At 44.3% G+C, this 20,668-nt stretch overlaps 1 protein-coding gene across 1 annotated transcript in view; it reads right to left on the reverse strand.

Moving 5' to 3' along the window:
* Positions 1 to 9,002: 9,002 nt before the first annotated feature.
* Positions 9,003 to 20,668, reverse strand: part of PARD6G (par-6 family cell polarity regulator gamma) — an 87,928-nt gene continuing 76,262 nt past the window's right edge. Inside the window, exon 3 of the mRNA XM_023242146.2 lies at positions 9,003 to 11,718. Coding sequence (XP_023097914.1) covers positions 10,922 to 11,718 — 797 coding nt within the window. The 3' untranslated portion in view covers positions 9,003 to 10,921. The remainder of the gene's footprint in view (positions 11,719 to 20,668) is intronic.

A 20,668-nucleotide genomic window follows, 5' to 3' on the forward strand; every position in this document is an offset into this window, starting at 1 on the left:
CCAGAAGTCCTCATGCTGCCTCTCAGACACCCCCCTGCTCTGCTCCTCAGTGATAATTACTGTCAATTAGTACTTGATGACCTTTACATAAATGAAATAATTCAGTATGTTTCTTTGTGTTTAGGTTTTTTGGTTCAACATTATGCTTGGACACTCATTTATGTTGCAGTACATAGCTGTGGTTTGTTTTTATTCCTGCAAATATTCCATCATAAGAATACTTATTATTTATTTGTCCATTATTTATTTGGGCATTTTGTGCTTTTGGTTTCAGACTATTAGCAATTACTGCTACAAACATTCTTGTACGTGACTTGTGTTGCACTTGGGCCCATACTTCTGTCAAGTGAATTTTTTTTTTAAATTTAGCCACTCTATGTCTTTTGATTAGAGAATTTAGTCCATTTACATTTAATGTAATATTTAATGTAATTATCTATAGGTGTGTATTTACTGCTATTTTGTTAATTGTTTCTTGGCTGTTTTGTTGTTCCTCTGTTTTCTCTTCTCTTTCTCTCTTACTTTGTGGTTTGATGACTTTTCTGTAGTGGAGTGTTTAGATTTCTTTCTCTTTATCTTTTTTGTATCTACTACAGGTTTTTGCTTTGTGGTTATTATGAGGCTTACATATAACAATCTATATTTATAACAGTTTATTTTAAGTTGAAAGTAATTTAAGTATGCACACATTCTAAAGCTGTACATTTTTACTCCCTACCACATTTTGAGGTCACATTTTACTTCTTTTTATCTTGTGTATTCCTTAGCTAATTATGTCATTATAGTTATTTTTTTAATGTTGACTTATTTTTGAGAGATAGAGTGCAAGTGGAGGGGGCAGGGGGGACAGAGGATCTGAAGCAGGTTCTGTGCTGACAGCAGAAAGCCCGACCCAGGGATTGAACTCAAGAACCGTGAGATCATGACTTGAACCAAAGTTGGAAGTAGATGCTTAACAGACTGAGCCACCCAGCCGCCCCTGTCGTTATAGTTATTTTTACTACTTTTGTCTTTTAACCTTCATACCAGCTATAAGTAATTAACTACCATTACTATATATTTACCTTTACCAATGAGATTTATGCTTTCATGTGTTTTGTTACTAATTAGCACCCTTTCTTTTCAGCTTAAAAACATCCCTTTAACATTTCATGTAAGTCTGGTTTAGTGGTAATGAACTCCTTTAGCTTTTGCTGTCTGGAAAACTCTCTCTTTCCCTCAATTCTGAATGATAACTCTGCTGGGTAGAGTAATCTTGATTGGAAGTTCTTGATTGGAAGCGTTTTGAATGTTTTGTGTTACTCCCTTTTGACCTACAGAGTTTCTGCTACAAAATCTGCTGAGTCTTGTGGGCATTCCCTTGTACCGAACAAGTTGTTTTACTTGCTGCTTTGAAGATTCTCTGTCTTTAACTTTTGACATTTTAATTATAATGCATCTCAGTGGGTCTCTTTGGGTTCATCTTATTTGGAACTCTCTAGGCTCTCTTGGATCTGGATGTGCTTCTTTCCCCAGTTAGGAAAGCTTTCAGTCACTATTTCTTCAAATAATTTTCTGCCCCTTTCTCTCTCTCTTCTCCTTCTGGGAGTCCTATCATGTGGGTATTAGTCCATTTGATGTTGTCCTATAACCCCTTAAGCTATATTTACTTTTTTTTTTTTTTCATTCTTTTTTCTTTTTGCTGCTCTGATTGGGTGAGTTCCACTGCCCTGTACTTGAGTTCATTGATTCTTTCTTTGCTTCATTTAGTCTATTGTTGAACCCCTCTAATGTATTTTTTGTGTTTATTTATTTATTTTGAGAGAGAGAGGGAGAGAGAGAGAGAATGAGCATGAGTAGGGGAGAGGCATACAGAGAAGGAGAGAGAGAATCCCAAGCAAGCTTGGTGCTATTAGTGTGGAGCCTGATGCGGGCTTGATCTCATGAACTGTGAGATCATGACCTGAGCTGAAATCAAGAGTCAGACGCTTGGGGCGCCTGGGTGGCGCAGTCGGTTAAGCGTCCCACTTCAGCCAGGTCACGATCTCGCGGTCTGTGAGTTCGAGCCCCGCGTCGGGCTCTGGGCTGATGGCTCAGAGCCTGGAGCCTGTTTCCGATTCTGTGTCTCCCTCTCTCTCTGCCCCTCCCCCGTTCATGCTCTGTCTCTCTCTGTCCCAAAAATAAATAAATGTTGAAAAAAAAATTAAAAAAAAAAGTCAGACGCTTAACCAACTGAGCCACCCAAATACCCCACCTCTAATGTATTTTTAAGTTCAGTTATTGTATTCTTCATCCAGTGACTTCTGTTTGGTACTTATATTTTCTCTTTATTGAACTTCTCACTGTATTCATCCATGCTTCTCTCAAGTTTGGAGAGCATCTTTGTGACCATTACTTTGAATTCTTCGTGAGGTAAACTACTTATCTCCATTTCACTGAGGTTATTTTCTGAGGTTTTATGTTGTTCTTCTGTTTGGAATATATTCCTGTTTCCTCATTTTGCTTGTTTCTCTCTTTGTGTTTCTATGGATTAGCTGAAACAGCCATCTTTTCCAGTTTTGAAGTAATCGTCTTGTGTAGATGAACCTTACTGCTTAAACTTACTGTAGCTCTTGGTTGTCTCTCAAACCTTTGTGATCGTCCAAGCAGCCCATTTTAATAGCTCCCAGTTGTTGAGTGTGCAAGGCCTGTTAGTGTCCCAGTGGGTGGAGTCTCAGTCAGCATGTAGATTCGGGCTGATTGGAAGCTATACACTCAGGTAGCAGATTTCAAAGTATGCAAATATATACAGTCCTGAGGGACCACGAGCATAAGCCCTTTTGGCCACAGAACAGGTGATCTGGAGGTCCCCAGGCCTGTGTTCCCTGAGAGCATCTCTGTAGCTTCTAGATGTGTGCCAAACCTGAAGCTTGCCCATGAGGCTGAAGTTCTAGGACAAGCAAATAGGCCTGTTTTACAGGGAGACTAGGGATGTGTTCCAGTGTGCGGTGCCATGGGGGTGGCAGCCTACCCAGAACTAGCTGCCTTTTACAGTCCCGTGGGACCCAGTAACGCAAGCCTCCTGGCCACCAGAGTCATTCAAGGAGGTGTTCTGGGGTGGCAGCCACAAAGACTAGGACACCCTATGTGAGAACTAGGGCACCAGGCATGTGTAAGAGCTCCCCTCTGAGGGCTGCTGGCAGCCTGGAGCATGGCAGAGGGATGAAGGTAAAACCACCTTCCAAGGGCTCTGGAAGGCTTTCCAGTCAAGCCTTAGATGTGTGTTTAATCAGAAGCCTGCTCCTCAGGCTGCAGCATCGATGACAGCTTACAGCCCTCTTTCTCCAAAGAACCGAACTCCTGGCTCTGTTGTCTCTTGCTCTGGCCTGGGAGTGGTGGCTGTTTGAGAACTCTTTCTGCACTGGTCACAGGCCTAGGGGACCCATGAGCACAAAGCCCCACTACTTAGCACAAAGCCAGGTGATGAAGAGGTGGTCCCTGGCAGCAAGTGCAAAACTTGGGGTGCCAGAAAGGTGTAAGCTCATTCCCGGGAGACCCCAGTGAGGGACAGAGGTAGAGGGGGAGCAGAAGGGTGGTGTCCCCTGGCCTGTGCTCCCTGAGAGCACCTCCATGGCCTCTAGGTGTGTGCCACACCGGTCTGCCACTTTCTCAGAGACGGACGTATGTTTCAGGCTGCCGTCTGTGTGGTGACCTCAGGACAGTATTCTGCCAACAAGTGTCTCTCTGATTGTTACAGTCCCGTGGGACCCCAGAACACAAGCCCCCTGGCCTCCAGAACCAGAATTTTGAGGGGTGTTCCTTGGCTGCAGCTGCAAGAACCGGGGCACCAGATGCCTGTAAAAGCTTTCTGTGGGAGCTACTGTTATTGTGGGGAGTGGAAGAGGGAGAGCATAAAAATGGCGCCTGCCAGGGCCTCCGTCCTTGGGAAATATGCCAACAGGCCGGGCTCCTGGGGCCGATGCTTTAAGATTAGTAAATGGACCTCTGACATAAAGTCGGGCCACTTTTCAAACAGCTGCTTCTGCACTGGCCCTGGGGTGGGGAGTCTATGCCAGCCTTTTAAGAGGTATTTCTCAGGCTGCTACAGCCCTCTGGGTCTCCCGGTTACCTGCTCCATTGCTTTTCAAAGCCGGATGTTTTGAGGGCTTGTTCCTCAGGTGCAGGTCTTAAAAGTTGGGGTGTCTGATGTGGGGTAGAACCCTTTGCTGCTCCGGGAGAAGGTCCGGGAGAAGGTCTCCCGATTGTGGGTTGCTGTGCCGGGGGTGGATTTACAGTGAAACCAAGTCTTAGCCTCTGCCACCCACCATGATGTGGCTCTTTTCTTGTTTCTGGATATGCAGCGGCTGCTCAGCTGGTTGTCAGAGGAGAGGAACCTGGTCCGTATGTAGCTGTGGGTCCGGCGTGTCCATGGGAGGGGTGAGTCAGAGTCTGGGTTTTGATGGCTGTACTGGGGCAGGAGATGTCCTTGTTTGTAGGACGTTGTCACTGACAGTCCTGGGGCAGGCCTTTGGTAGCACACTGCAGCTCTTTTGGCTGTACTTGTAACTTTTCTGTGAGATTCTTGTTGTTTTTTTGAAACTCCGAGGGTATTCATACCCTTTGCTACAGTGATTTCATTTCTGGCAATCTGTCCTAGGGAAATAATCAGAAACCTAAGCTAAGATTTACGTATATAGCTCCCGTACTTTTTTGTAACATGAACTGTAAATAACCCGGTATCTGTCAGGAAAATGGCCAACTTAATTTAGATATATTTCCCATTTTGCAGCAAGTAAAAATACTGTTTTGGAACAATTTATTGCCGTAGGAAAATTCTTGTGCTATGTTACCTGAGAAAGATGCACATCGCTGGGCAGTATCTCAAGTATTTATCCAGCATCTCTTGAGTTATAGCTGATGACTGCCATGGAAGCACTGAAACATCAACACCGTTTGCTGGGATTCCTGTGGGTAGTTTTCTTCTTTATACACATGCTATTTTTCAGAATTTCCAGAATGAGCATATATAATTTTCATAATCAGAACAAAAAGTTTAAAAAAACCAGCACATAATCCCACGGTCTCTCAGGAAACTTTCAGAGGCTTCAAAGGAGTCAGGACACTCGGGGTCCTTTGAGCACGTGGCAGTCCCAGGGCGGGGTCCCAGGTTTATCTCTGTTACCCTCATTTGCTCCATTTACTTTTTAATTTTTTTAAGTGAGAGAATTTATATATTTTTTCAACTTCAGAATGGATTGCTTGCATTTTTCTGAAAAGCTCAATAAGTCAGAAAGGAACCGTGTGCCACCTCATTCCCAGACAACTGTTTTTGGCTCATAGTATGTGTGCTTTTGTGTGTCCACGCCGGACATTCTGTTTCTGCGCTGACCCATGTAGGTGTCCTCGCAGCTGTCTTTCCACAGGGGGTGTGTTTCTGTGACTCACACTTTCTGGAGGGCTTTGGGGATGGTTCTGCTCCGTCCACTTGAAGACAAGGGCACAAGAGGAGGCTCTGAGGGTAGAGACTTCGGTTCGGTATATGAAGATAGCTGGTGTGAACCTTCCGTAAAAGCTTCAGAGGTCTCGTGGCATTCCCGGGCTCCCGCCTGAACGCCTAAAGAGGTGCCGGGAAAGTCAGGTGCAGGGGGACTGTGTCTACGGCACTACATCCGTGCCACTCGGGTGCAGTGCAGGAGCGTGAACTTGGCCACATGCGACTGAGTGCCCGGACTTAGCACAGAACGAGGGCATGTTTCCCACTTTCCTTGGAGGTGTTATGAGGGTCCGTGTAGGGCCACATGGTCAACTAGGGACTTGTGGCAGTGCACAGCATTATGAATAAAAATTAAGCATCTGTAGAGAGGAAAAAACAACCGCAGCTTGAAAGCAAAGGTCACCATCCTGGGATGACAGACATGTGCTCCCTCCGGCAGTGCTGGCTGCACAGTCCCTCCCTCCCCTGGCAGATTAGCTTGAGGTCAAGAGGGTTCAGGTCAAGAAATAATGTGTTCACTTTTAAAGCTCTCTGGGGAAGGGTTTGGAAGATGGCACTTGTTTCCTGGGCTGGAGAGACCAACGTTGAATCATTTTGTTCTGTATTAACATGATGAGTTTATTCCATTCCTTGGAAACGTGGTTCAGTAATGAAAAGTTCTCAATCCCCCAAAGTTCTCTTTTTATGAAGATAAAAGAGAAGAAAACAAGGTGAGGAAAGGAAAAAGAACTTGCATATTGACGGGGGTGTCTTCAGGGATAAGGAGCACCCAGGAATCCAACATTAGAGGCAGGAAGAGCAGGTACACAGGTATGGCACCAGAGAGTGGTGGGAATGGACGGTGATGCACAGGAAGTGGTTCTGCACGTCAGGAAGTATGTGTGCAGGTTACCTGGTGTTACATGAGGGTCTCAGCGCCAGCATGTACCAGAGGAAGATCCTGATGCTTGTTGGATGGGCCTTGGTCATTAAGGTCATTTGCTTTGAGGTACATCCTATCACTCTCTAGGCAGTAATTTTTGGGGGTATTAGCCAGTGGTTCTCAAGGTGTGACTCCTGGACTGGCAGGTTCCACATTACCTGGGAACTTGTTAGAAATGAAAAATTTCAAGCCCTACCCACAGATCTCCTGAATTCAGGCCTCTGTGGCGGGGCGGGGCGGGGGGTGGTGGAGGGGGGGCAGTCAACTCTGGCTGATTCTGACACACCACTGCAATGATGCTTGAGATGTGGGAGAGCCCTCCAGCCTGCGTCAAATGGGAAGTCCTTAAGTTTACACCGCATACCTATCTTCCTACAAGTTGGAAATCAGCTAAGCAGGTTCATATTTGCAATAGGAACAATACATATTAAACTTTTTTTCAAGTTTTTATTTAAATTGCAGTTATGATAGAGTGTAATATTAGTTTCAGGTGTAGAATTTAGGGATTCATTAAATATTTTTGTGTTTTGAGGAACTGGCTGCTAGTTCAGCCTTATTATGTAATTTTAAGTTGAACTTTTCAGAGCATGTGACTGATGTTTAGTGTTGCTACGAAACCTCAGCACATGAATTCCTGTTATGACTACGTTTTCTCCAGCAGAATAGCCTGGTACCACCCATCCTCGTGCCTATTTCTTTTCATGCAAGGACTACCAGGGATGTTCCCACCATATTTGGCTCATACTTGCATCAGCGCTTTCGTTCATTCATTCGTTTATATATTTTTAAAGGACAATCTCCATTTTACTTTTTTCCAGAGACAGTTTTTCTTCAGTCCTTAAGGACTTAGCTCCTGACACAGGCTTTGGTGGGGGTCCTGGGGCAGCACCTGAGGGCCTGAATCAGGGTGGGGGAGTTCTGTCCTCGGTGCCTCAGGAGCTCCCGGGTCCCTTGCCATGAGTGGCAAGCTCACAATGTAACGTAGTTTCACATGCGCTCGGAACCACGCAGGCGTCGAAGACTCACTTCCAAAATGTCCCTGGTGGCGGTGGCCTCTACTGTGTTCCAAGTAATGAACTTTTTTTAAATGTTTATTTTGAGAGAGAGCATGTGCAGAGCCAGGGAGGGGCAGAGAGATGCGGGGGTGGGGGGAGAGAATCCCAAGCAGGCTCTGCACTGTCAGGGTGGAGCCCCATGTGGGGCTTGATCTCACAAAGTGTGAGATCATGACCTGAACTGAAACCAAGAGTCGGGCGCCTAAGGACTGAGCCACCCAGGCACCCCTGAGTAATTAACTTCTTAATGGCTTTGTCCTGGGCCTGCGACGGGCACAGCTGGAGCAGCGGATATGCTACATGCAGCCGTGGGCCTTTCTGCCATGACTGTTACTCCTTTCCTTGGTCATCTTGGAGACGAGGGCCCGAGAGATGCATCAGAACTTCTAAAAGCATTTGACGGAGACGTGAGAATAACTTATGGCCTTCTGTTGGAAGACTTACCTCAGATTTTAGCTAAACTGGATTTAAAAAAAATTTTTAATGTTTATTTTTGAGAGAACAAGCACACACAAGCGGGGGAGGGGCAGAAGGAGACACCGAATCTGAAGCAGGCTCCAAGGCTCTGAGCTGTCAGCACAGAGCCCGACGTTGGGCTCAAACCCACGGGAGCTACGAGATTGTGACCTGAGCCCAAGTCAGATGCTTAAGCGACTGAGCCACCCAGGCGCCCCTGGATTTTTTGACTCTCAGCATTTTTCAACTTGCCATGACACCCACTCCCCATGTGTGATCACTTTGTATAATACTGCAAAATGCTACATAAGCTCTGATTCACTGGACAGTCTCATCACCTGCTGAGAGGCTGACTCCTCTGAGCACCATATGCCCCGGGCTTGGTGTGGATGGATGATCGGTCAGGCAGATGTGCACCAGCCACACAGCCAGGCGTGTGCACCCGCCTCTCCACCTCCGTGACCAGCTTAGCCCCGTCTCTTCTGACTGTGGGGGTGACCGTCCAGAGTTTCCTCAACTATGAACTGGGACAGCGTTGCTACAGCTCCGTGTCATTGAAAGGGTTATGTTGATAAACGCTTGTAGAAAGCACATTTCTTCCGGGAATTCTCGGTGCCCGCTGCTATCACTGTGATATCTGTGATGGCTGAGTGCGTAGATCACGTTCCTCTGCACTATGCTTAGCAATGTCAGAATGAAGGAGCATTAATGGCAATTTTGCAAACCTGGGTATATTTAAGAAACGCTGTATAGTAAGCATTTGGAAAATCTTTTTTTCAAAAGGACTTAAAAAGAAGTTTCTAGACCTAAAACACATCTGTCTCCCATCAACTACAACTTGGTTATCTGCAATGACCCACAACCTGCTTGAGCTTCAGCCCATTTTGTCATCTGTAAAAGGGACAATGTTACTCGCCTCATGGAACATGTATGAAGACTAATGGAACATGGAACATGTACAGATTCATGGAACACGTGTGAAGATTAAGTGAAAAAATATGGCACAAGATAGGCACTGGGTACATACTGGAGGTGCTCCATTCTGAGGTAAGCCTCTCTCTGCTCGGCATTAACTGGTCGTTTCTCCAATATTTAGAACACAAGTGAAAAGTATTAATTGCAGAGAAAAAGTTTTTATTCTTTGATATATAAAACCAACAAAACTTTAATGCGTAATACAACATAGTTTTTTTTTTTTTTGTTTAAGAAGAAAATGGCAGAAGTAAAGATCTGGGTACAAAAATACACTCAAGCAGCTGTTCCAAGAAATTCAGAACTCCTAATATTATAAACAACAGCATACAAATCTCGGAGTGGTAGGTTTTTTTCTCCTTTCCCTAAAAAATTATTCACATTTGCTTAATTTAAAACACGTGAAGATATATAACTTTCCTTCTTGGTGACAGACCAGTTACTCAACAAGATATTAAAAAACCAGCAATAACTCAGCAAAAGAACATTTCATTTGTGATAGTAACTAGCATTAGACTTTTGGTTCTATAACACTTATCGTAGTAAAAAAAAACCCACTTCTGACTGCTTGGATGCCAGAAAAGATGCTCCTACAGCTCACTGGAGCCCATAAATTTGGATGTATTTCGACTCTCACCCTCTACCTCAACGGGAGAGCATCTCTGGTCTTCCCTGTGCTTAGGAACACAACCAACAGTGATCCTGGCACACAAATAACAAAATCAAACATAGCTGCAGGGAACCACAACTGCTCAATAAAAGCTATTTCTGCCTAATAAATAGTTTCCAAAGGAAAAATTATTTGCTTTTACACTTAATGAAGAAAAATGAAGATGTTGAGATACTGTTTTCAATCTGTTAGCAGCCTGACATCCATGAAGTCAGGACAGTTCTGTGGCTGACCAGCAGGGGGTGCTGGACCACAGGAGAAGCAGCCGTATACTCTCCCAAGAAAGGCATCCTAAAAAAATATTTTTACTTGTATTTATATGAAAGCTTTATTTGGTCAAAGTTTAGTTCTCAGAGTATAAGTGTAACATTTTCTCCTCCACGTTGGATTCAAACAAAATACACTTCATATAATATTGGATCAAACATGAATAAACCTATAAAATTACTAAATATATAAATATTGCTGGAAGATCAAAGGGAAGTGATAATGAATTTAATCTGTGTTAAAAATCAGTAAGTTCCACGTGACTTGTGAATTTAAAACAAAGATAACAGAAACTACACATCCAAATGGCTGTGAGCTTTCAGAGGCCTGCCAGGGGTGTGTGGTGGGCTTATCCATCATTTCCACAGAAAATATTTCAAAAATTGCCCTCAGACTCAAACCCCAGGAAAAGACTAGTTTTTATCTCAGAGTTAATGATGGCTTTTGGTCACGAAAGTATTGCTGAGACTTACCTTCCAGTACCTTCCAACCCCGCAGGGCTAAGTTCCCCCCGCCCAGAGGCTGAGCTCCCGCAGGTGCCGTGATCCACGTGAGCTTTTCCCCTGGGATGTGTGGGGGTCCGGCACCCGCTTGGCTGTCTGAAATTCATTGTCACTGGTCATACCTGTTACAGGCTTGGGCGCATTGACTCTTCAAAGCCAGGCTCTGGCTGCCACCTTCCTCCCTCATTCCTGCCGGCGAGCGGAGTCTGCAGGGCAGCCGGGGCGCGCGCTCACAACAGTGCTGATCACAGGTTGTTTTTGCACGGGTCACATTAAAGACACGAATCTATGTTTCAAAAGGAATTTTAAAGCTTCATTTATAAAAGCATTTTCAAAACGAAGTATTTTCTGCACCTGGTCAGACCCTCTCTGCCACTTTATTTACGAAAGTGCTGGGACCTGCCCCCGGCTGAGCACTGACTGCACGCGTGTGCATTTTCTGTTCCGTGGAGAAGTCTATAAAAATAGTATCTGTATTTTCTATCCGTCAGCTGGAACACACGCGGGGTGTGGGCCAAGAGGGTGGGATAAATAAAAACAACAAGGGGCCCGAAGGGCACAGTGCCTGTCCCCACTCGCACCCGGGACCCGCGGTTACCAGCGCCTCCAGGGGGCGCGGTGGCCCTACAGCGTCACGGCCGGGCCGTGCTCCTCCACGGCGCCAGGGGGCAGCGGCAGGGCCAGGCTGTGGCGAGGGTCGGCGCGCAGGGAGCTGAGCAGCCTGTGCGCCGGGCCCGCGCCGTTGACCCGCGCCTGGCTGCCCGGGGGCGGCGGCCTGGGCGCGGGCCGCGGCTCCAGCACGCCCTCGAGCACCACGTCGGGCTCGTCGTCGCTGTCCGCGTCGTCGGGCTGCAGGTGCAGCAGCGCGGGCGCGGCGGGCAGGCTGTGGCGGCTGGCCGCGCTGTCCGAGGAGCGGCCCGAGCTGCCCGACGCGCGGCTGCCGCGCACCACGTTGTTCCTCTGGTTGGCCGGCTTGACCGTGACGATGAGGTTGTGGCTGTTGGCGATCATCATGTCCGTGACCTGGTCCAGCGTCTTCCCGGCCACCTCGATGCCGTTCACCTCCAGGACCTCGTCGTCCACGGCCAGCAGCCCGGTGCTCTCGGCCAGGCCGCCGGGCACCATGCGCGAGATGAAGATGCCCGGCACCTTCTCCAGGCCCTGCGGGGCCACGCGCACGCTCGTGCCGTCGCGGATGTAGAAGCCCAGCGGCTTCTGGCAGCCGTGCCTGTACAGCCTCACGCGGCGGTGCGTCTCGGGCAGGATGTCCACGTCGATGATGGAGGACACGGGGCGGAAGTCGTGCGGCAGGCCGATGTGCAGGTGTGCGCGCCGGCGGGGGCCGTCCTCGCGCAGCGCCAGCGCCTTCCTCCGGCGGGATAGAGAGCCACCGGCCCCGAAGCTGCAGTGCTCGGCCTCCTCTGAAACAGCAGAGGGGGTGGCGGTCAGGATGGGGGGAGGTACTGGTCAGGATGGGGGCGGCACCGGGAGGGGGGAGGCACTGGAGAGGGTGGCTGGTCAGGACAGGGGGCACCGGGAGGGGGAGGCGGTCAGGAGGGGGGCGGGGCATGGGAGGGGGAGGCACCGGACAGCACGGCGACGCCTGAGTGCTGGGGCTACCCGTGGGGTCCGGCTCTCTGCCGCTTACCTGTGGGCTGCTCCTCGGATGTGCCCTGGGACCCCACAGAACTCTGAGGCAGTGGGCACCACCATCACATCACATCTTTCAGCTAATTCCCTACAAGTCTCGCCCATATGTATAGGACTTCACTTTTCTGGAAAGTCTCAACCTCTAGGATGATACGCTGGAGTAACTTTCAGAGCCCACAGCCATCTGGCATCAGTTGGGCTGGCCATATCGTTAAGTCCAATCGCGTCCCTACAGTTAGCTCTCTGGAACTCTCCAAAACCACCCCCACACAACCAACATGACTGCAAGGTGAAGAGGCAGGAATGAGACTACAATAAAGAGAATTAACAATGGCTGGAAGGCTTAAAAGTGCCTGATTACATTCTGGGAAGACGGCAGAGCAGGGGCCCCGGGAATCTCTCCCCCCCAGATGACAACAGCAGGGGCAGAACCTGTGTGATGGGACTGCTTTGGAAGTCTGGACTCTGCCCGAGGCCTGCCACGTGTCCGGGAGAAGTCGTCGATTTTGGTCCATTCCAGCTCGCAGCACAGCAGCACCTACCCGTCCCGTGCCCCAGCCATGTGGCAGGCAGCCGGGCACGTGTTTCTGGAGCAGCCCGCAGAAGCCAGGTGGACGAAAAGGACCCCGTCCCCCAAACGGCAGGAGGCCATGCTCTGACCACACAGGTGCGGACTCAGAGGCTGGCGGCCATTGCTGTCACCCCTCCAGCTCCAGCTCGAGTGACTTCAAGGGGATAAGTGCCCTCTTCTCCCCCTTTTGTTTTCCACTTTTCCCCTTTTGGGAGCCACACGTTAAAGACTAGGACATTGAAAAACAGCTGCCTATTTGGGGGAAGTTAGGAAGTGACGGCACATGTCCAAGGAAAGGCTTAGAAAAGACTGGGGAAGACATTAAATGGACACCTCAGGTTGACCCCCGGCACAGAGCCTGTAACCATGAAAAGAACGACGACAACAAAACAGCAAACCTTGGGGAAGGGGAAGAATCTGATTTCCAGAGTAACCACATCATGAGATTCAAATGTCCAGTGCTCAGCAAATCACAAGGCAAAGAAACAGGAGACTTCAGCCCATTGAAAGAAAAAAGATAATTCAACAGAATCTGTCCCTAAAAAGGACCCAGTGTCAGATCTACTTGAGAGACTTTAACACAATTGCCTTGAGACCATGGGGAAGATTGTGGAATAGGATTCGGAGCTCACCTCTTCCCACAGACACACTGAATACACCCAGGCACCCCCTACATATAATGCAACTCAATCTGAGAACAACCTGAAGCTAGTACAGTGGTTCTTCCACAGCCAAGGACAGAAAGAAAAAGCCACACCAAGAAGGACAGGAGGGGCAAAGACTGAGTCAGGAAACAAACCCCTGGCATGTGAGAAGGGAATCACAGATGCAGAGAGGATATCACACTCCCTGAGGAGTAAGGGGATCAAGCCCAATGGGCATCCGTGGTCCTGGGAACCTGCACCAGGGAGATGAGTCCCCATAATATCTAGCCTTAAAAATCAGCAAGGCTTAACCCTAGAAGCTTTGAAAACCAGTAAAGCCTAATTCCAGGAGAGGAACAAAGAAATCAAAGAGGAAATAAAAAAAATTTCCTGGAGACAAATGAAAATGGAAACACAATAGTTTTTTTAGGATGCAGCAAAAACAGTTCTAAGAGGGAAGTTTATAGCAATATAGGCCTACCTCAAGAAACAAAAAAAGTCCCAAACAATCTGATCTTACACCTGAAAAAGACTATAATAAGAATAAAGCCCAAAGTTAGCACAAGGAAGGAAATAAAAAAGACCAGGGCAAAAATAGAGACCAAAAGACAATATAAATGACCAATGAAACGAAGAGCTGTTCTTTGATAAGGTAAGCAAAACTGATAAACCTTTAGCCAGACTCATCAAGAAAAAAAGAACTCAAGTAAATAAAATTATAAATGAGAGAATTTAAAACTGACATCACAGAAATCCAAAGGATTATAAGAAATTACCATGAAAAATTATACACCAACAAATTGGACAACCTAGAAGCAATAGATAAATTCCTAGAAACATACAATCTTCCAAGAATGAATCAGGAAGAAATAGAAAATCTGAACAGATTGCTAGTAACACAATTGAATTGGTAATCAGAAAACTCTGGCACAGGTGAATTCTACCGAATATTTTATATTTAATTTAATATTTTATCTTATTGTTTTATGTTAGAGAGTGAGCAAGGAAGAGGGGAGAAAGAAAATCCCAGGCTCCAAGCTGAGCATGGAGCCCAATGTGGGGCTCGATCCCATGACCCTGGGACCATGACGTGAGACAAGATCCAGAGGTGGAAGCTCAACCGATTGAGCCACCTGGGCACCCCTCCACTAAACATTTAAAGAAGAGTTAATGCCTGTGCTTCTCAAGCTATTTCAAAAAATAGAAGAGGAAGGAAAATTTTAGAATTCATTCTTCAAGGCCAGCATTACCATGACATGCAACTCAAAACCAAGGACACTCCAAAAAAAGAAAATGAGGCCATGTCTCTGATGAACATAGATGTGAAAATCCGCAACAACATATTAGCAAACCAAATTCAATGCTACATTAGAAGGATCAGGTGGGATATATTTCAGGGATGCATGGAAGGTTCAATATCTGCAAATCAATCAGTGTGATGACCACATTAACAAAATGTGATCATCTTAATGGATGAAGAAAAAGCATTTGACAAAATTCAACATCTGCTTATGATAAAAACTCTCAACAAAGTGGGTGTAGAGGAAACATACCTCAACATAATAAAGGCCATGTATGATAACCTATAGCTTACATCATAGTCAATAGTGAAACGCTGGCAAAGATGCTGAGAGATCATCCCTGAGATCAGAGAGATCTCCCCTGAGATCAGAAACAAGTCAATGATGTTTACTCACCAGTTTTATTCAAAATGGTATTAGAAGTTGCAGGTGGAACAGTCAGACAAGAGAAAGAAACAAGGGACATCCAAATTGGGAAGGAAGAAGTAAAACTGTCACTACTTGCAGATGATAAAATTACATACAGAAAACCCTAAAGACTCCACCAAAAAACTATTAGAATAAATGAATTCAGTAAAGTTGTAGGATACAAAATCAACATACAGAAATCTATTGTGTATAATAACTAATAACACATTAGCAGAAAGGAAAATTAAGAAAACAATCCCATTTACAATTGCAACAAAAATAATAAAACACCTAGGCATAAACCTAACCAAGGAAGTGAAAGATCTATGAACTGAAAACTCTAAGACACTTACAAAAGAAATTGAAGAAGACACAAGTAAATGGAAAGATATTCCATGCTCACTGACCGGAAGAATTAATATTGTTAAAATGTCCATATTACCTAAAGCAATCTACAGATTCACTGAAATCCCTATCAAAATGCCAATGGCATTTTTCACAGAAATAGAACAAACAACCCTAAAATTTGTATGGAACCACAAAAGACCCTAAACAGCCAAAGCAATCTTGAGAAAGAACAAAGCTGGAGGTATCATGCTCCCTGATTTCAAACTAGATTACAGAGCTGTAGTAAACAAAACTGTATGGTATTGGCATAAGAACAGACAATAGACCGGGGCACCTGGGTGGCTCAGTCGGTCCAGCGTCCAACTCTTGATTTCAGCTCGGGTCCTGATCTCATGGTTCGTGAGATTGAGCCCCACATCGGGTTCTTCTCTGACAGAGCAGAGCCTGCTTGGGATTTTCTTTCTCTCTCTCTCTCTCTCTCTCTCTCTCCCCTCTGTCTGTCCCTCCTCTGCTCACACTTTCTCTCTCTCTCAAATAAGTAAACTTAAAAAAAATTAAAAAGTGGGGTGCCTGGGTGGCTCAGTTGGATAGGCATCTGACTTCGGCTCAGGTCATGATCTCATGGTTCGTGGGTTTGAGCCCCACCTCGGGCTCTGTGCTGACAGCGCAGAGCCTGGATCCTGCTTCGGATTCTGTGTCTCCCTCTCTCTCTCTCTGCCCTCCTCTCTCAAAAATAAATAAACATTAAAAAATTAAAAAAAATTAAAAAGAATAGATGACAGACCAATAGAACAGCATAGACAACCTAGAAATAAACTCACACATATATGGTCAATTAACTTATGACAAAAGAGACAAGAATATACATTGGGGGAAGGACACTCTTGAATAAATAGGCCATGAAAACTGGACAACCATATGGAAAAGAATGAAACTAGACTATTATAACATATACAAAAATTAGCAAAAACAGTAATTTGAAAAGATATAGGCACTCATATGTTTATTGCAGCATTGATTACAATAGCCAAGATATGGAAGCAACCCAAGTGTCCACTGTTGGATAAAGAAGATGTGGTACATACATGTACAATATATGTACATATATATGTACATATATGTACATTATTCAACCATAAAGAGTGAAGTCTTGCCATTTGTAACAATGTGGATGGACCTTGACTGCATTATGCTAAGTGAAATTGTGTCAGAGAGACACAAATATTGGATGATTTCACTTGCATGCAGAATCTAAAAAAACAAAATAAATAAAAATAATAACAGCAAAACCAGAAACAGACTCCTAAATACAGAGAAAAAACTGGTGGCTGCCAGAGGGAGGAGGGTTAGGGGACAGAATGAAACAGGTGAAGGGGATAAGAGGTACAAATCTCCAGTTATAAAATAAACAAGTCAGTGATGAAAAGTACAGCATAGGGAATATAGTCAATAATACTGATAACTTTTTTGGTAACAGATGGTAATTACACTTACTGTAGTGACCATTTAATAATGTATATAATTGTTGAACCACTACCATACACCTGAAAATATTACAATGCCACTTATTAAAATTAGAAAAAAAAAACAGCCTTAAAAATGCTCAAGAAACTAAAGGAAGATTTGGAGCAAGTAAGAAGATGATATATCAACAAAATGGAAATATTGATAGAGAGGCAGAAAACCTAAAATGTTACCAAATAGAAAGTCTGCAGCTGAAGAGTATAATAATCAAAATGAAAAAAATCATTGTCAGATATGAATAGGCAGAAGGAATCAGTGAACTTGAATATAAGACAATGAAAGTTAGCGGGTCTAAGCAACAGAAAGAAAAAATGCTTGAAGAATAGTGAATAGAGCCTAAAGAAACTTTGGGACACCATTTAGGGAACCAACACACGCATCATGGGAGTCTTGGAAGAAGAGAACGTGGCCCAGGGAACAGCTGAAGAAATAATGCCTGAAAACTTCCACATCTGATGAAATGCATGAATATAAACATCTAATAAACTCAATGAACTCTAAGATGAACTCAAACAGACCCACATGTAGACACATTATAATCCACTTTATAAAGACAGAGAGACTCTTGAAAGCAGCAAGAAATGAGTCACCAGGGACCCTTATCAGATTATCAGTCTATCATTAACATTTCTCATCAGGAACTGGAGGCCAGGAGGCAGGGGGCTGATACATTCAAAGTACTAGAAGAAAATAACTGTCAATCAAGAATCCTATATCCAGCAAACTGCCTTTGCAAAGTGAGGGAGAAATTCACACTCCCAGATATATGAAAGCTGAGAAAGTTTGTATCACTAGACCTGCCTGGCAAGTCATGTTCAAGGGAGTCCTTCAGGTGAAGTGAAGGACAACTAGACAGTAACTTGAAGCTGTGTGAGAAAGATCTGAATGAAGGTAAATACAAGGACTATTATAAAAGCTAGCATTATTATAACAATATATAACTTGTTGTATAATAGACTATTATCACAATAGTCTGTAGGTGCTCTTTTTGTTTCTACATGATTTAAGAAACTAATATATTTAAAGGATAAGAATTATTTGTCTAAAAGCTGGTATTATTGTAACTTTGGTTTGTAACGCCAAATTTTGTCATCTACACAACCTAGACGACTTACGTGTTTACAAGGATTATCAGTTTGTGTTTTTGGGCACACATGTACAATGTAACTTTGTGGCACCAACAACAGAGCATTGTGTTTGGAGCTGCCGTGCTGTTACCGAATGTCTGCTTCTATCAATTACATTAGATCCTTCGGAAGTTAGCTGTAACCACCAAGAAAATTACTATAGAATTGACACAAAGGACATTAAGAAGGGATTTAAACATTTCACTACAAAAAAATTAACACAAAAGAAGAGAGGAATGCAAGCCATGAGGGACAAAAAAAGCTAAGGGGCATATAGAAAACCAAGAGCACAGGGACAGAAGTAAGTCCCTTCTTATCAGTAGTTCCTTTATATGCAAATGAATTAGGCCCTCAAATGAAAACGCAGGCTGGCAGAATGAATAAAAACACATGATCCAACAATATGCTGTCTTGACAAGAGACTCTCTTGTGACCCAGTGACACAAACAGGAAAGTGAAAGGAAAAAGTTTCCGTGAAAAAGCAGGCGTGGCTCTACTAATATCAGACAAAACAGACTTTAAATAAAAAAGGTTACACAAGGGGCACCTGGGTGGCTCAGTCGGTTAAGCGTCTGACTTCAGCTCAGGTCATGATCTCGCGGTCCATGAGTTCGAGCCCCGCGTCGGGCTCTGTGCTGACCGCTCAGAGCCTGGAGCCTGTTTCAGATTCTGTGTCTCCCTCTCTCTCTGACCCTCCCCCGTTCATGCTCTGTCTCTCTCTGTCTCAAAAATAAACATTAAAAAAAAAAGTTACACAAGACAAAGGATATTACATATTAATAAAGGGATCAATAGAGCAAGAAGATAAAACAATTACAAACATTTACACACCTAGTAACAGACCATCAAAAGATAGGCAGCAAAGCCTGACACAACTGAAGGTGGAAACAGTTCTAAGATAACAGCTGGTGACTCCAATACCCCTCTCATAATAAGGGACACAAAAACCAGACAAGATAAGTGGGCAAACAGAGGACATAACACAATAAGCCAACTAGACCTGAGAGATACATACAGAACATTCCACCCAACAAGAAGACGATACTTGATTTCCTCAAGTGCACCTGGGACATTTTTCATAACAGACCAAATGTTAAGCCACAAATTAAGTTTCAATAGATTTTAAAAGATAGATATCATACAAAGGATCTTCCCTGACCACAGCATGAGGAGGCAGAAATCAGTAACATAAAGAAAACTAGAAAATTCACTACAATGTAAAAACTAAACAACACTTTGTAACAATCAATGGCTCAAAGAACAAATCACAGGGAAATGAGAAAATACTTAGGGATGAATGAAAACAAAAACACAACCAAAAACTCAAGGGATGTAGCAAAAGCAATCCTGAGAAGGAAATTTATACCTATAGATGCTTATGTTAATATCAGGAAAGATCTCAAATCAACAACCTAACTTTACAACTTAAAGCACTAGAAAAATAAGAACAAATTACGCTCAAAGCAGAAGGAAGGAAATAATAATGATTAGAGATATATGCAGTACAGGATATAAAAACAATAGAGAAAATCAATGACAGAAGTTAGCTCTTCAAAAAGACCAATAATATTGACAAAACGTTAAATGGACTAAGAAAAAGAGAAGACTTGGGGCGCCTGGGTGGCTCAGTCAGTTAAGCATCCAACTTTGGCTCAGATCATGACCTTGCCAAAGGTTTGAGCTCTGCATAAGGGCTCTGTGCTGACAGCTTGGAGCCTGGAGGCTGCTTTAGGTTCTGTGTCTCCCTCTCTCTCTGCCCCTCTCCCACTTGCACACGCACGCACACATGCTCTCTCTCTCTCAAAAATAAATAAACTTAAAAAAAAGACTAATTACTAAAATCAGAAATTAAAGTGGGGACACCGCTACCATTTCTACAGAAATGAAATAGATTTTAAGAAAGTACTAGGAGCAATTGCATGCCAACAAGTTGGGTCACCTAGATGGATAAACTTCTAGAATCATAAAACCTACCAAGGCTGAATCATGAAGAAATACAAAATCGGAATAGATCTATAAATAGTAAGGAGATTGAATCAGTGATCAATGCTCTCTCAACAAAGAACAGTCCTGGACCTGATGGCTTTACTGATGAATTCTGCCAAACATTAAAGAGGAAATAATACCAATCTTTCTCCAACTTTTCCAAAAATTTGTAGAAGAGAGAATAGTTCCAAACTAATTCCAAGGCTAGCATTACCCTGATACCAAAGCCAGACAAAGACAGCACAATGGAAAAAAGCCCACAGACCAATATTCCTTATGCTCACTGATGCAAAAATACTCAACAAAATACTTGCAAACAAAGTTTAGCAGTATATTAAGAGGATTATACACCATGGCAAGTGGGACTCTCCCCTGGAATGCAAGGGTGAGTCAACATACAAAAATCAATGTGACGTACCATATCAACAAAACGAAGGGAAAAACAAAAGAGAGATCAGTCACGAGTCTTATAGGTCTCCCTTTATATGTGAGGGCACGTTTACCCCTTGCTGCTTTCAGAATTTTCTCTTTATCCTTGTATTTTGCCAGTTTCACTATGATATGTCGGGCAGAAGATCGATTCAAGTTACATCTGAAGGGAGTTCTCTGTGCCTCTTGGATTTCAATGCCTTTTTCCTTCCCCAGTTCAGGGAAGTTCTCAGCTATAATTTCTTCAAGTACCCCTTCAGCACCTTTCCCTCTCTCTTCCTCCTCTGGGATACCAATTATGCGTATATTATTTCTTTTTAGTGTATCACGTAGTTCTCTAATTTTCCCCTCATACTCCTGGATTTTTTTTATCTGTCTTTCTC

Source organism: Felis catus, chromosome D3 (assembly GCF_018350175.1).
Source record: "Felis catus isolate Fca126 chromosome D3, F.catus_Fca126_mat1.0, whole genome shotgun sequence".
Lineage (NCBI taxonomy): Eukaryota > Metazoa > Chordata > Mammalia > Carnivora > Felidae > Felis > Felis catus.